This window comes from Platichthys flesus, chromosome 8 (genome assembly GCF_949316205.1).
Source record: "Platichthys flesus chromosome 8, fPlaFle2.1, whole genome shotgun sequence".
In the NCBI taxonomy this organism is placed as follows: domain Eukaryota; kingdom Metazoa; phylum Chordata; class Actinopteri; order Pleuronectiformes; family Pleuronectidae; genus Platichthys; species Platichthys flesus.
Window position 1 is genome coordinate 10,573,519 of NC_084952.1, and position 15,668 is coordinate 10,589,186.

The 15,668-nt window shown below is 40.8% G+C and overlaps 2 protein-coding genes across 5 annotated transcripts; one reads left to right on the forward strand and one right to left on the reverse strand.

Annotated features, from left to right (window-relative positions):
- The first annotated feature begins 4,285 nt into the window (after positions 1-4,285).
- Positions 4,286-9,693, forward strand: cdx1a (caudal type homeobox 1a). Its single transcript, XM_062394161.1, has 3 exons — positions 4,286-4,736; positions 6,477-6,625; positions 7,841-9,693. The coding sequence occupies exons 1-3, from the start codon at positions 4,400-4,402 to the stop codon at positions 8,024-8,026; spliced, it is 672 nt and encodes a 223-aa protein (XP_062250145.1). The 5' UTR covers positions 4,286-4,399; the 3' UTR covers positions 8,027-9,693.
- Positions 9,694-11,769: 2,076 nt separating this feature from the next.
- Positions 11,770-14,635, reverse strand: LOC133959071 (hepatic and glial cell adhesion molecule). 4 transcript variants are annotated; one of them, XM_062394160.1, is made up of 6 exons: positions 14,421-14,635; positions 13,604-13,921; positions 13,241-13,498; positions 13,024-13,146; positions 12,708-12,803; positions 11,770-12,561 (listed from the first exon to the last, which is right to left on the reverse strand). In XM_062394160.1, the coding sequence occupies exons 1-6, from the start codon at positions 14,467-14,469 to the stop codon at positions 12,386-12,388; spliced, it is 1,020 nt and encodes a 339-aa protein (XP_062250144.1). In that variant the 5' UTR covers positions 14,470-14,635; the 3' UTR covers positions 11,770-12,385. The 4 variants fall into 4 exon arrangements, with proteins under 4 accessions (XP_062250144.1, XP_062250142.1, XP_062250143.1 ...); XM_062394158.1 differs by having other exon boundaries at positions 12,922-13,146; XM_062394159.1 differs by having other exon boundaries at positions 11,770-12,564; positions 14,421-14,631.
- Positions 14,636-15,668: the final 1,033 nt, after the last annotated feature.

Consider the following 15,668-nt stretch of genomic DNA (forward strand, 5'->3'; position numbering starts at 1 on the left):
CCACCAATTTCCCCCCCCGTTAAACGACACATTTTCAGTGCCATGCCAATTAAAATGTATAGCCACACGAGATCGCAAGTAATAACACATTCACGTATGCAAATATACTCCCCCACACTCCCTCCTTTGTCAGTTGGAGATAAGACACTCTCTGTCCAAACATCCTGCAGCAAACCATCGCTCCAACTGGACACACTATAGGTGGAAGTTTTTAAGGGAGCAAAGACTGACACGTCTAATGCGGACGATGCATTTTATTGTCATCTATTATACTAGAATAAAAAGAGAGCACGATGGGTCACATATGGCTTTAAATTTGGCTGCTGTCCTTGTTTGTTTGTATATCTTCACAAACATGTGACAAACTAGATGCCAAATCCTCCCGCTGCAGGAGACCCAGCGTATGTTGGCAGCTCCAGAGTCGTTTCTCTCCCCGCTCATCTGGATCGTTGCCACGGCCGGAGTGCTACTGGTGCACCTACCCTGTATGCTGGTCACAAGTTTGGCTTCGCTGTGTTTTGGATAAGGTTGGAAGTTATTTCTCCGGGCCCCTGGAGGCCCCCCCACGAGAGGAGGGAGGGAGGTGGGGGCAGGAAGCATCGGGGGCTGAGGCCTGGACCTGGAGTTGAACCCGACTCACCCCTGATAGATGAAGATGGATGAAGTCATAAACCGTTTGATCTGGAGTCAAATCCATTTGAAGTTGTTCAGATGAAGGACGCTCCTCCAAACTGTAAACGAGCCACAGAAATAAGAAATTGTTGAACATATAGTATAAAAACATTTGCACCAATCATCATCATCCTTGTTCATATCACCTCAACGAAATAATGCCACTTAAAATGGATCAACACAATTCAAAGCAAAAAATATGCTCTCATTAATAGAATAATTAATAGGCAACTACTTGATGAAAAAAACAACTAAAAGTCCAACATGAGAAACTAATGGCGTCCTGCAGTGGGAGCTTCATCCCTCCAAAGTGTCAGCTCCGTCTGCAAAGTGTCAATGACAGAAGATGTCAACAAACAACAGATAGAGAAAGGGTTAAATTTCCATTTTTTTTTTTTTTTCACTGTGTCTGTTCGAGTTTGTTGTTTGGTGAGATTGGCTCCGTAGCGCTCAGACTAAACAGAATCTTAATTAAATTGAGATCACTTTCATCTGGTTTAAAGAATAGACTGTAAATAAAGATTCTTCCCACTATCCAGAATTAAGGCAACATATCCCAGATAGGAACATTGCCATCTTGCACTATTTTCAGCAAGAAAAATGAAACATCTTTAGAGAAAAATTTATTTGACCTATACTTTTTTAAAAATCCATGTCCAATCTATGTTGCAGCCAGCCACCAGGGGGCCATCGAGACACTTTAATTTAACTTTTGGGGGCGGAGAAGCCATGTCGTCCATCTTCAAATAAGGTGAATAATTTTAATTTTAAGGATTCCCTGAAAAAAAGAAGAAAAGAATAATGTTATTTTTGTGCATCAAAAAACAACTCGATGTCGTCCACCCTGCATAAATGAATATGATACCTACATCCATTTAAAACCCTTTTCATCTTTAGTTAGTCTAAACACAGACAATGATCAAATCAAAGAACTTAAATTTCATTAATTTGATGTTGATTAGCTACTCAACTTGTTGTTCCGTTGTTTTTTATCACAATCCTATGCCAAAGGCTGCTGAATAATCCTTATTGTGAAACATCAATATTACATAAATCCTTTTGTGTGTTTGATAATCAGGGTGAAACAGAACTTAAGTGTTTAGGAGTTGATTAGTATTGTTTGCTGGGGTCGTTTGTGAACTGTAATAGGTTTAAGTGGAAGCCTGACTTTGGAAGATGAAAGCTCTGGGTGTGTCTGGGCAACTACAACAGCGCTCATTCCAACATATGTGAGCTTTTAGAATTAGTGGGGGGAAAAAAGGATAAAAGTCTTTATAAGTCCCCCTCGATGAACTTGAACATCTGCACGGCTGCATGGAGACTGACGGGAACGATGTTTATGTTTTGCTGTTTCAACTTAATCACTATACATGGATCCCTCCCCTGCAGCAAACCCTCATTTAGATAAATATTAAAGATTTATACAGCCTGAAAAAAAAGGTAAAGATTTTTATTTGTTGGCAATCAGCAGCAGACAAGTGGCCTAAATTTAAAGTGCAAGGGTCTTTTCTAGGGTGTATGGGGACAGTTCTGTTACTATTTCAACGTAAGGTTCAGAGATGGCTCAGTACAGTTTGTACTCTCATTTATATTGTAAAAACCACATTCCTTTATTTTAGCCATTCAATCTAACGTACATCAAGATTTCCATCAGATATATGAGGGCTCGTTGTTTATGTTGCACTGGCTTCTTCGTTCAGGCCTGTGAGACTTTACTCTCCATTAACGTAAGCCTCCTACAAGCTGCCCGCCCGCTGACAGCTCTTATGACTGATAATGACTTTTCTGACCAACATACTGGCATGAATCTTTTATGACTGCTTGAGCAGAGTGATACGCACACGCTTGACCAGTAGAAAAACACAGATCCCTGCACGTGCACATCGACTGAAGGTGGAAAGTGTGTGAATCCAGCAGCAAGGGGGATTAAGACTAAACGATTGATTCTTTAACATGTTTGAAAACAGTAAGGGCATTACCTGCCAGTATTTAGGTTTTGCTGCCCTCTTGTGCTTGTTTTTAGCATTGAAGTAGTGGATAATGGACCTGCATACCTCGACTTGGCCATGACTTGGTCTGAAGGACCAATTACTGTGTTAGTGGTGGATAGTAACTGATTACATTTACTCAGGATTGATGAACACCGATGAGGATGGATAAAGCTATAAAACAGCTATTGCAGTTGTTACAAGTCGATTGAGATGATGTCGTTCAGGATGAAAACTGAAAATGAGCCATAAAAAATAAAACATGTTTAACATACAATACAATAACAGTAGTAATAAGTGTCAACACCATTGATTACAAGCTTTCACTTTTCACATCAAGAAATATGTCTACATTAATAACACAAATAAGATTTTTAGCCTTTTAGTCCAGTCTAGAGTCAGTCCTGAGGAAAGAAAACAGGGTCTGATATTCAAATTTAGACTATTTTCTCATACTTCTTAAATTGAGCTCCCTCCTCTGGTCTCAGCCTGATCCTTATTTAAGATCTTAAAATGCTCCTATTCCTGTCTCCCTCTCCTAATATTTACTCATCTTGAATCATTACAGTGGATTGAGAGCCAGCATTCAACACAGGCAGCCGCCTATAGTCTGCAGATGTGGAGGGACATCGACAGCTGGCTGCACAACAAGGCCCTGCCAAGCCCAAATGAATGTGGGACAACTCTAAGCAGAAAGGACTTTGTAACACTGAACCAGAAGTAGGGAATCAACACCAACGATCTGTGTCCTTGTGCACGGAACACATCCTCCATGACCTGAAGAAGATAAACAACACTGCCCTAGAATGGATATGGCACTGGCATGATAAGATGTGACTGAACGAGTGTCTTCATATAGACCTAAAGGTTCAGTGTGTAGAATTTAGTGGCACCTGAAGTTGAGGGTGCATGTTGCAGCTGAACGCCCCTCACCTGACCCTCCCCTTCAAAACATGAAAGAGAACCTGTTGTAGCTTTCAGTGGTCATAAAAACTCAAAAGGTGTTAAGTATGTCGAGTCTGTGATACTATAAAAAAAACAACAGGCGACCTCCATACAGAGGATCTGCTACCGATGTGAAGATAAATAATTTGAATATAAAGGGCCCATTCTAAGGCAAAGAAAAAAACTATTCGTACAAATTTAGATGAAAAACACTAGTGAAAACTATTGGATTATTTATATATTCAATTTCTGCCAATAGATCCCTTTCACCTAAATCTCACACACTGAACATTTATGATCCAAATAAAACCTGATTGACTTACACCTGCACCGTATTTGACATTTGTCTAAGTGAACAAAATGTTATCCTAAAGATAACGCGAAGAATCCAATGAGCAGAGCAGGGCCATTTGTACACGATTGCTCCTAAGAGGGGTTCAGATCTGAAGTCAGTTCAAATGATCTGGTTTCAGTCTTCACGAGACAACAACTGGGAGCAGTAAAATGTTTCTCCTGGTGCAGCCACACCTCACAGTTTGGCCTGTGGACCATGCAGGTGCAAGTTAGGGTCAATGGCCTCACGTCGCCAAGACTAGCAGGCGCAGGCACGGCGTGACGTCACAGCACAGGTAAATCTATAAAGGTGTGTAGTGTTGGAGCGCAGGTGTCCTGGACCTTAGACAGGAGAGGAGCCACGGGAGTAAAACACAGGAGGCCTAACATGCTCCAGGAGGTCTGACGCACCGAGGTCTACCTGAGAATCACCCCCCCCTCTGTGGGACCAGGACACCGGCATGTACCCCAGCTCCCAGTCGGCCAGACACCCGGCTCAGGCTCTGTCAATGAGCAGTCAGTACATCCCGCCTCCGTATGACTTCTACCATCACCACGGTGACCCGTCGCCGACGAGTGCCTGGAGCTCACTTTACGCGCCGCGGGAGGAGTACGCGTACAGCTACCCGGGATCGAGCCCCAGCGCTGGGCAGGTGAGCAGCTTCACCCCCGTGGAGTTGAGCGGCACGCCCACCACCGCCGGAGGGGGGTCGTTCGCCCCCTACAACTTCATCTCCGGACAGGACCCGTTCAACTGCAGGGGGAGGCCGCAGGAGCCCCTCCGACCGTCCGCTCCAGGTGGGATTTCATCCGATCACACACACACACACACACAGAGGTCAACGTGGCTTTTAGTCTAAGGAATCATTTTTGTAATTTAGAATCAATAATATTCACCTTGCTACTTATCAGATCATGTTTCTGCTCAGTATTTGTAACTAGGACTGTTGACAAATGTATGAACAAAGTTATATGGAATTGAAATGTGCGATTCCCTTTTCTGTGGAAATCGATGTTCTCTAAAATGGTTTGGTTCTGTTTTTGAAAACAGAGCTAAAATATCGAAATACTTACGAAAGTGAAAATAAAATGAAAAAAAGAATTTCCATAATTAAATGCAAATGAAATTTGGTTTGAAAAAGCTATTCCTACTCTTATTTGTTCGAAACCATGCATTCAAGTGACTCTCCTTGAGGTTTTTATGTTGTTTCCTCTATTAAAAGTGTTATTTTTGTTAATTTATCCTCAGAGGTGACAGGATGTTACTGGGATATTTGAATAAGGGGTCGACAAATAACATTTAGCTTCATCAAATTAAATACCGCTTTTGCCAAATGTTTGACGCTTCAGCCCATGAGACACCTCGTTAAAATAATGTTGACGACGAGGCTGTCATTCTGCTGCTGGTCACGAATCAGGCATCTTATAACTACCACACACTATCAGGAGGTTTCATGTAAATAACAGCATGTGGTTGAGGACGCTTAAACAAATGTAATGCTCAGTCTTTAGATAGGGCCCCGGCTGCAGCCAATTGACAAACTAAAACCTATCAGCAGAGTGGGAGGCAACATGTGCACAGTCCAAGCAGACCGCACACACATTCATCAGGCTTCTCACCTGTCCCTTCCGCCTACTGCCGTGTTAAGATGTCAATGCAAAGCTAACAGTGGAGTCTGCAGACGTGTCCCTCCCCACCCTCTCTGTCCACTGGGTGGGTGCAAGAGGGTGACAGGCTCGCTAGATAACACTGGTGCTGCAGGAAGTCAGCACAAGTCAAACCTCCCCTTTGGGCCTCTCTGGTGTGTGTGTGTGCGAGTGTGTGTATGTGTCTGCGTGTGTGTGTGTGTGTGTGTGTGTATATGTGTCTGCGTGTGTGCGTGTGTGTGTGTGTGTGTGTGTGTGTATGTGTCTGCGTGTGTGCGTGTGTGTGTGTGTGTGTGTGTGTGTGTGTGTGTGAGTGTGTGTGTGTGTGTCTTGGTCTGCCTCAATCCATACCGTCACATGGTCAAGATTTCAAATCAATAACACTGACTCACCCTTTGTGTGTGTGTGCATGTGTGTGTGTGTGTGAGTGTGCGCGTTTGTGTGTGCATTTGTGTGTCTAATGTGTGCGTGTGCGTGTGTGCGTCAGTATAAGCATGTCATTGAATAACTGCCTGTGAAAACACCTATGTAAACACCACTTACGGCGATAAGGAGAACCACTGATGCAATGCCGTGAGGAGTGGGAGTCTTTTTAGTCAGCGTGATTAATAGAATTGATGAGGCTTTAAGTGGCGCCTGAACTTGAACGTGGCACCAGACGTCTTCACATTAATCGACTGTTTTGGCCGCAACTCACATTGCACTTGACTCAATCATTCATGTCGGTATTACTGGCAGGACTGAAGACAAAACTAATGCGCCTGGAAAAGATAACACAGCATTTACCTGCATCCACTCAGTTAGGGAATTATACATATCAGTGATGACTGTTTTACTTATTCAGGGTTGTTGTTTTGTGTGTCGGTGTGTGTGTCTGTGTGTGTGATTCAGGAGGGAAGACTCGCACGAAGGACAAGTACAGGGTGGTGTACACTGATCAGCAGCGTCTGGAGCTGGAGAAGGAGTTTCAGGCCAACCGCTACATCACCATGAAGAGAAAGACCGAGCTGTCGATGGCGCTGGGCCTCTCTGAGAGACAGGTGAGAGGACTAGAATGTCACTCAGTACAGCACATAGTACCTCGCCCTAGGCTCAACAGTCCCTCTACAAAACCACATTTAAATTCACTAGATACAGATATTTATTTGAATTGGCAAATGTGGAAGAATGCCCTGTCCTGTCATTGTTAAAGAAATTGAAGGAGAATTCCTGAAACTGCCCCCTACAAGGATCTGCACAAACATGTCATTTGTTCTTCCCTGACCTATACCACGTCCCTCCACCAGGGTTCATGGTCATTTATCGAGTAGTTTGTTGTATAATCCTAAAAAAAAGGAATACAGACTTTTCAGGATGAGTGGGCCCACACATGTAAAAGACACAAGGAAGATGTCAAGAGAGCTTTTTGGTAAAAAAGGCTGTTGCGTTCTAGATGTTCTGTAAACAACAACACATGATCTCCGCAGTTGAAACAATGTCCTGCCCTCTGTCTGCTGCACCACCCCTCACCTAAACGCTCCAGAGATTTCTGTCTGTTGTGACAGAAAATCTCCTTCTGCATTGTGTGAAAGTCAAGCGCTGGAGAAAGTCCGGACCCCAATCGGCCGACATCCTCCTGGGTTTCTGTCTGAAAAACAGCGAAATGCAACAGATGAAAGCATAACTCGATCAAATCAAACGGACCTGACGGAAAGAGGCAGGTGTTGAAGGGAAGATGTTTGGATTAGTTTTGATATCTGTGTTTCCTCAATCATTGAAAGTGAGACGGTGCAGAAAGACTGCAAGATGCATTCAAAAGCTCCAGTGAAGGTTTGCATCAGTAGTTAACTGTTGCGCGTGGCTGCACTTACAGGAAACACAGCATTTGCTACTTGCTGCTGCTCATTCCAAACCGAGGAAAGTCGTTATGAAATCAAACGTTTCTGAGAGAAAGAGAATCCACTGTTTCATATTTGAACAACGGTCTCAGAGATTGCGTGCAGGCAGATGTATTAACTGGAAAAAGAAATAATAATAGTAAACGTTATATATCTTATAGAACATATTTACAAAGTGTTTCGAAGACATAAATATACATGTATTATTATTAACCACTGTTCTCCAGAGCTCCACTGTTTCTTGAGGAACTAAGGAACTCCAAGTCTGTGTGCTTCTTTTAATTCGACGGTTTATTGCTCAATCTTTCAAAGTCCAGATCACTCATCTACTAGATAAACACGGATGTTACTTTGACACCCTGTGTTTGTGTATTCCAGGTGAAGATCTGGTTTCAGAACCGGCGCGCCAAAGAGAGGAAAATGACCAGGAAGAAGCTGCAGCATTCCCAGCAGGCCTCCACCACCACGCCCACCCCACCTGCACTCTGTGGCCCCGCCGACATCAACATCGCCACCAGCCCCAGCAGCAACATCCTGTCCGATGCAATCTCAGAGGATTACTAGGTAGATTTCACATGACTGACGGAGGAGTGTACATAAAGTCTTTTTTGTAAGTTTCCCACAAAATGAATGAAGATTGTAATGCTGCACCTTCCGCTTCTCATGACAAGCAATGTACTTTATTTTTTGTACCGATCGTCTCTGCGTTCGCTGACCACAGGACTTTTTACATGTCCTCAACCAGTGTTTTGAAGAACTGGTAGTTAAAGTGATGATAAAACATCGTTTTGGAAGTTCCTGTATTTAATGTTAGGGGAAGTTGAGAAACGGCTGCAAAGTCACTCATTTAGCGACATGAAGCCACATGAGAGAAGAGGATCGTTTTTTCGTCTCAAACTCTTCTTGCTCTAACCACATCCTCAAAGTCAAAGAACATACAAAAAAGGTTCTCTATCAGATAGATAAAAAAACGCTGTTTCAGTTTTTTTGAATGCTTGAAAAAAAGAGATGGAATATGTTCTTTGTTACCGACAACAGAAGAACGATTTTCAATGTGCATTCTGTTGAAATGTTGACGCAGGTTGTATTATTTGAACGGAAGTTAAAATCAGTGTGTTTTGTGGGAGGAAGGCAGCTAAGTGGAGAGAGATGGAGGTGATGAGTGTGCAGAAATGTAAAAAAAAAAAAAAAAAAAAAGGAAGTAAAAGCTCTGAGACTTGAGTATAAAATTATAGAGGTGACATTTCTTTCTAAACAACTACGAAATATTGTGAAAAGATTTTTATCTGTTTTAAGTTAAAATGTAATTTCTTTCTCCTGTTTTTGTTGCAACACTGTGATACAAGACAAACCATGTTTATAAATAACCGCGGAGTCCTTCAGGCGGAAGGGTTTGGCCACGACCCTAAAATAGCTGTAAATAGCCACATTACACATGATCTATATTTGAGGTGAAAAAAAAAGAGGCAATGCTTCTAGAAGTAATTAATTTAATTATATTGAGATTGAGTTTATTCATGTTTTTAAGGCAGCAGATGAACTTAAGTTTTTAAGTGGTATAACCTTAATAATCAGCGTGGTAAATAAGCTTTTATCATAAAACCAAACTGAATTCTTGTTGTGTCTCAGCAGACGCTCTGGCTTGAATAAGCCATCACTTTGAGCTATGGTCTCTAATCACTTCCCTTTTAAACTGTAGAACTGGCTAAAAATGTGTTTAAACTGTTTTTGCAGTTTCTGTCATCATTTCATTTTTGTGTGTTGCAACATGGACAGCAGAGACGTTTAGACTATAACAATTAAATAAATGAATCAAAGGTTTCACCAAGTCTACATTGTGACACAAGCACTTGCTTTTAAAATATATATCTCCTATCTGTTTTAAGTCAAAATGTAATTTCTTTCTCCTGTTTTTGATGCAAAGAAATAACCGCGGAGTCAGTCAGGCGGCAGGGTTTGGCCCCAACCTTAAAATAGCTGTAAATAGCCACATGACGCATGATCTATATTTCAGTAGAAAAAAAAGTCAATGCTTCTCTCATCATTTTTTTGATTTATGTATGTATCAAAACTAAGTACGTACTATGTAAGAAATGCTAGTACAGTTGTACATATTCCTAAGTCACTTTTAAAGAGGCGGAAGAAAAATAAGTGGCAAATGTAGCAACTGTAAATTTAGTCCCCACCCGGATAACAGAAACAGTTTTCAAAATAAACCACTGTACCACCAACTTTGTAGAAGTCTATTTATGCAACCAGTGTGAGATGTGAAAATGTTCCTCCTTTTGTTGAATAGGTTGCACTTTATGTTCAGTGGCACCAACCAAACGACTCTCAAAGGATTAGTTCCATAGATAATGTATGGGTGTGTTAATTTACCCCCCTTACCTTCCTAGGACTATGTATCTTTCTTTCTCAGAGTAAACAACTTATAAAATGCTGAGCACAAAACAACAAGCACTGAATCCCCCAAAATAAAAACATTTGATCAGATTCCTTTAATGCAAAATACCAAATTTCCTCAAAGACACATTTAATCCAAGAATGAAGGGTTGGCACCACTCAAAAGTCTTTACAGTTGGTTTTCACATGCCGAGGTGCGATCACATGAACGTGTCACGACACTGAGATAACCATCGGTTTCTTACGAGGAAAACACATAAATGTTTGATTGTGATTCAACCAAACCTATCAAGAGTTCAGGTTTAACAGGCTGATCTCCCCTGTGTCAGGCACATATTGAGAGGTTAAGAGTGGCCTGACTGATCACATGGCATAAACGATAGTGGGTTGTTGCAGCAGGTTTATGACACTTCTTCTGTGTTGTCAATTATTTGCTCAGTCAGTCAGAAGTTCAACTGTGTTTCAACAAGAGGGCTCAACTCTGAGGGATCACGGGTGGTTGTTTGAGGACGCCACAACTATCAGGGACCATAAACACCAACTTTATGGCACTGTGAATCAGCGGAATGGTTGTCGACCTTTAACTCCGCACTATCAAACCTAACCAAACTCGTAACCTCTGTCTTTAATTAAATCCACAGCAAAGATCTTAAAGCAACAGACGTGTTTACCTTCTCGAAGAAAAAGAGACTTACCGCCAAAGATTATGCATAATTTAATCGCCCTGTTTTTTTATAGCACATATCTAACTTAAAGCAGAAGTTGCTATACGCCTCTATAGTCACAGACTTAAAATACACCAAATTAATTTAGTATGCCGTGAAATGAAAGTCATTCTGTAACAAGTCAAGTGATGTTTAAGGAAACTGACAAAGAGTACAAGTGTAACATTGGTTGTTTTAGCTCAGAGTAACAAGTTGAAAGAATAAGAGATCATTAATAAAACAACTTGTATAACTTAACTTGTTCGATGACACAAAATATTTAAGTAATTCATTTAATAATCTTGAGATTAAGTTTACTCTTTTTAAGGCAGCAGATGAACTTAAGTTTTTAAGTGGTAGCACCTTAATAATCAGTGTGGTAAATAAGCTTTAACTGTGAAACCAAACTGAATTATTTTTGTGTCTCAGCAGACGCTCTGGCTTCAAACGTAGAGCTATGGTCTCTAATCTCTTCCCTTTTAAACTGTAGAACTGGCTGAAAATGTGTTTAAACTGTTTTAGCAGTTTCTGTCATCATTTCTTTTTTTGTGTTGCAACATGGACAGCAGAGACGTTTAGACTATAACAATTAAATAAATGAATCAAAGGTTTCACCAAGTCTACATTGTGACACGAGCACTTGCTTTTAAAATATGTATCTCCTGCTGCAAACTCACTGTTTTAAGTCATAAGAAATTTGTTTTTTAAATTTCAGAGTCCATTGCATATATTCAAGTTGTAAGTGCATGATTAAACTGATGCATTGATTTGCAGGTATTACTTGAGTCTAAAGCGACCAAAATACTAACTTCAACTTGAGGTCAGTCCCTGACGTTTGAAAAGGAGCACTGTTGGAACTACACTCAACTCCCTCAGATGTATTATAAGGGATATGTCACCATTAACTGTAAAAAAGTGTTTGCACACCCTATTAAAATCTTATAAGATGTCACACCCAGCTCAACCATTGTGTAAGACCGACTGCTCGTCTACAGAAAAGCAGAAGCTCTGACATCACGGAAATTGTTGCCTAAACAAAATTCCAGAGAGACGTGACTCCGAAGGATAGAAACTCGACCGAAGACACTGCGATGGAGTTTGACCTAAAGTCCCACACACACACACACACACACATACACACACATACATACACACACACACACACACACATACACTCTCCTCAACTAAGTGTTTGACACATTTTTATAGTAACTACAATTTGTTTTTATTCAGAGATTAAAGGTTATAGTTTATATACACAGATTTACCAACACAAACGTATTTCTGACATTTCTTCTGCGATTATATGTCTGCCACACACTGTAAAGCCAAAAATCTAAATCTCAAAATGTTACATATTTAATATTTTAGTATTTTTATATATATAGATTTTTACATATTTATTCATTTAAATTTGCATCAGCGTTGTTGCGACTTAAAACAGTTCTAACAATGATGTAAAATGCTTATAAATAAGAGGGAATGAAAACGTACTTGAAAACAGTTAAGAAAATATTCAATAAAAAATGTTGTAATATTCACAGTGTGACTCAAATGACATAATTGATTTGACCATGTAACTTCAAGGGGCCTGCATGGAATCGTTAAGCTGAGAGGTTTCCTGTTATAACACTGGATGATCTGCCATTCGCAACCCAGACGTAATGTAAAAGTAAAGAAAGTTAAAACATGTATCAGCTTTTACGGGCCGTGTTTTTCTACAGGCAGATCACATTAAGTGAAAGGGGAAAGTCCTCCTGGCGGCCTGACAACCATTTTCTTCCTCTATCAAAGCCCTCTTAGTAAAAGCACTGTCTTAACGGACCTTGGCATACACGCAGTCATCCTCTCTCGGTTCAACAGTCCGCCGAGGCCGCTCCGAAAACTTGATTTGGCCGTACTCCACCTCTTCCGGGTTCGCCCTCTGCTGCACCGGCCCTCTCTGCTTGATCCTGACATCTGCGTAGGTTAATTCCTGCTCATCTCCTTCCTCTGCTGAACGGAAGGAAGACGTTGCACAAACATGTCAGATGTAATGTGGCATGAGGGATACCAGGGCTATTGAAGAAATTGTTCTATTCTTTTAATAAGCAGCATGAATGCAAGGAGTCTGAATAAAGCCGTGCTTTCTTTTGTACCTTCAAGTTGGTTGGTTTTCTTTTTCTTCAAAGCACACATGACGGCTCCCCCGACCACTAAAAAGAAAACCAGTGCTGCGAGCAAACCAGCCATTACTGGCAGACACACAGATATGAGTCAATTAGAAGACACAACAGGTGTTTTTATGCAGACACCAGAGAGAAAAGGGTAAAAACGATTGGATCCACTGCAGCAGAGGCAGTTTTCACTTACTAATGAACCAGGGCACATCGCTGACGGAGGAGGTCACAGTTTGATTGGAGGATGTGATACTAATGGAAGGTTTAAGTGACACTGTGACAGCAGTCTTCTTACCCACAGTCATGTCTCCGGCCTTATGGGTTGTTGGCGGCTCAACGCACAGAGTGTTACTGGCTGCAAACACCCACTGTGTTATGCGTGTCTCATTAGAGTCAGTGCAGTTAATGAAGATGAAGCCTGTATGGAGAGAAACAGATGAGCTGTAACTGATGTTCAGCAAGATCCTGATCTCAAGCATCATCTGACCATCATCCCTCATGCTCTCACTCACCACAGGAAGATATTCTCTTGCTACTATTTAAATGACTGACGTGGTTTTTGACTGAGCAGAGCAGATCTCCCTCGACGTTCTGTCTCAGAGTGATGTTGTCAGTCTGGTGATTTCCAGAGAGCAGCTTGTCTTCTGTCAGTGTGCGTCCATCCAGAGTCCAGCTGTACTGAGGACTGTCCCCTCCCTCAGAAGAGCAGGACACCCTCATCTCCCCCTGGGACAGACACTCAGGGACCAGCCGGACAGGCGACACAGGAGCTGGAGGAACAAAGATGATGATGGACATGTTGACTGAGTCATGGTCGTCCGTCACAGTTTCTAATACAGAACAGGGCAGACACTGCAGAATAAAAAGTTGTTTACCTTGAATAGACAACTGTAGAGTCCGATTCTCTAAAAGAGCTCCATCTGAATTATATATTTCAAGTGTATATTCATCTGCGTCAGATCTTATCAGGTTATTGATCCTAAGCATTCCATCACTAGGAGTAAAGGAGTATTTGTCTCGACTCATATTAACAGTAAAGTTATTATTTTGCCAGCTCAATATCTTTGTGGCGTTTTTTCTAATGATAAATCTTTCTGCCGCCCGATCCATCAGCTGCAGGACCACAGTTCCTCCCAAAGCTCCGTAACACTGAGCTCCTTTCTTCTGTCTGAAATCACATTTGGTTTCCACACCTGGAGAGTAAAAAAAAAAGGTTTTGAGCAGTTGATTTGCCAGACTAACAATGCCATTGACATTGCCATTGCTGCTACTTTGTTTCTCTCAGACCACATTATGTATTTTTATTTGCACCGCTGATGATATTTTGACATTTTACTGTATGAATATTAGATGAATAATAGCTGACTGCACCCAGGACAAACACGTACAGTGAAACATTTTATTACGAGCTAAAGACATGTTCATTTTTTTCTAATTATAGGAAATTGTGTAAATAATGATGATGTAATTTTTTGTGTTGTTTAATTTTTTTATACAGGCATAACGGGTGTTTTATAAAGGGTGCACCATGTTTATTGAATCTCTGAACTGTAAATAACTATAAATAAAACGATACAAAAAGTATATTTACAAATTGCCATGCATGACCCCACTTCTGCAAAGTATGTTGTGAGTATTTGAAAATCCAATATCAAAAAGCATCACATGAAAGAATAGGTTAAATAGACTCACCGTGAGAGACGCCGAGCAGCATCAGCAACAGTCCAAACACAGCCTCCATGTCTCATCACCGCTCGGCCTCTGCAGCTTTCACACAAACCTCTCTCCTTCAGCCACACGCGAACATGTGTGTCCTGCCAACGATGAGTCCTGTTCGAGGCCGACCTCAGAGGAGAACCTGTGAAAACTTTGATCAAGCACAGCAGAGTTTTTCTATTTGATCTTTTCGTAGGCAGAGAGGAGAACAGGAAGTCAAATTAATTTCACTTCCCCTTTAGCCTATAAAAAGAGGGCCTTGACGTGTACGTGTGTGTCTGTGTGAAAGAGCGTGTGTGTGTGCGTGTGTGTGTGTGCCTGTGTATGATGGACTGAGTGGAAAACACAGAAACGTTCTTTCATTCTACTGAAAGAGGATTCAAGACCATTTTTAAAACGTTGATGTTTCAACAAAATAACAAATGCAAAGTCGACGCTGTAGCCCACCAGCTGGAGGTCATTTCACTGCATGATGCATTATTTTGAAATACTGCTAATACTACGAAGTATAAGAATAGCTTTTTTTATTAATTTATATTCCAGAAAAATGTTTGTAATGGAGAATTATGTTGTGTAAATAGCAAAAAATATAAATAATAATAAAACATTCTTGAAAAGATTTTGTCTGAAAATCAAGTTTTATGATCCACATAAACGCAATTTAAACATCTGAGTAAATATATGATAGATATCAGTTGATAGAATGTGACTTTGACGATTTGATGCAAGCACAACAATCACCTCTAATTACATCGATAAATAACCTTTACACAACTTCATACGATGATAACAGTTGAGTTGATGCTTTTATTTTGTGTTTACTTTACTTTTGCAAAAGTTGCCATTTTTTCCAAAGTTAGACCAACTAATATGTTCATGTTGTGTATTTCTTTGACAAAACAAAACATTTTGTCAAATAATTATAGATTTGTCAATTGTCAGAAGCATTTGTTTACACCTCACTGAAAGTGACCAACTAAGTGGTAAAAGAATAAACTATATTCTTACATCAAAGTGAGATTTGGGGAGGACCGCTGTTCTGCATCGAGCTTCTTTGTACTTAAAATTGGTTACAGCAGTTTAACACAAGCTAATCAATCAATTGTCAATAATTTTGAGAAATGCATTATTTTCAGTGCTTGACCTGTGCAGGCTGCCGAGCCAAAGAGAGGTTTGTTTTTATGATATTCATGATAGTTATCTGTCATTTGCTACAAGCCAGAG

What these genes read in the sequence shown, in the direction of transcription:
- cdx1a (XM_062394161.1), top strand. Translation starts at nt 4,400, where the DNA reads ATGTACCCCAGCTCCCAGTCGGCCAGACACCCGGCTCAGGCTCTGTCA. An exon ending in CCTCCGACCGTCCGCTCCAG is followed by an intron (nt 4,737 to 6,476) that starts GTGGGATTTCAT and finishes TGTGTGATTCAG; the next exon opens with GAGGGAAGACTCGCACGAAG. An exon ending in TGGGCCTCTCTGAGAGACAG is followed by an intron (nt 6,626 to 7,840) that starts GTGAGAGGACTA and finishes TGTGTATTCCAG; the next exon opens with GTGAAGATCTGGTTTCAGAA.
- LOC133959071 (XM_062394157.1), bottom strand. Translation starts at nt 14,469, where the DNA reads ATGGAGGCTGTGTTTGGACTGTTGCTGATGCTGCTCGGCGTCTCTCAC. An exon ending in TCTACAGTTGTCTATTCAAG is followed by an intron (nt 13,499 to 13,603) that starts GTAAACAACTTT and finishes TTGTTCCTCCAG; the next exon opens with CTCCTGTGTCGCCTGTCCGG. An exon ending in CGATGTGCCCTGGTTCATTA is followed by an intron (nt 12,804 to 12,921) that starts GTAAGTGAAAAC and finishes TGTGTCTGCCAG; the next exon opens with TAATGGCTGGTTTGCTCGCA.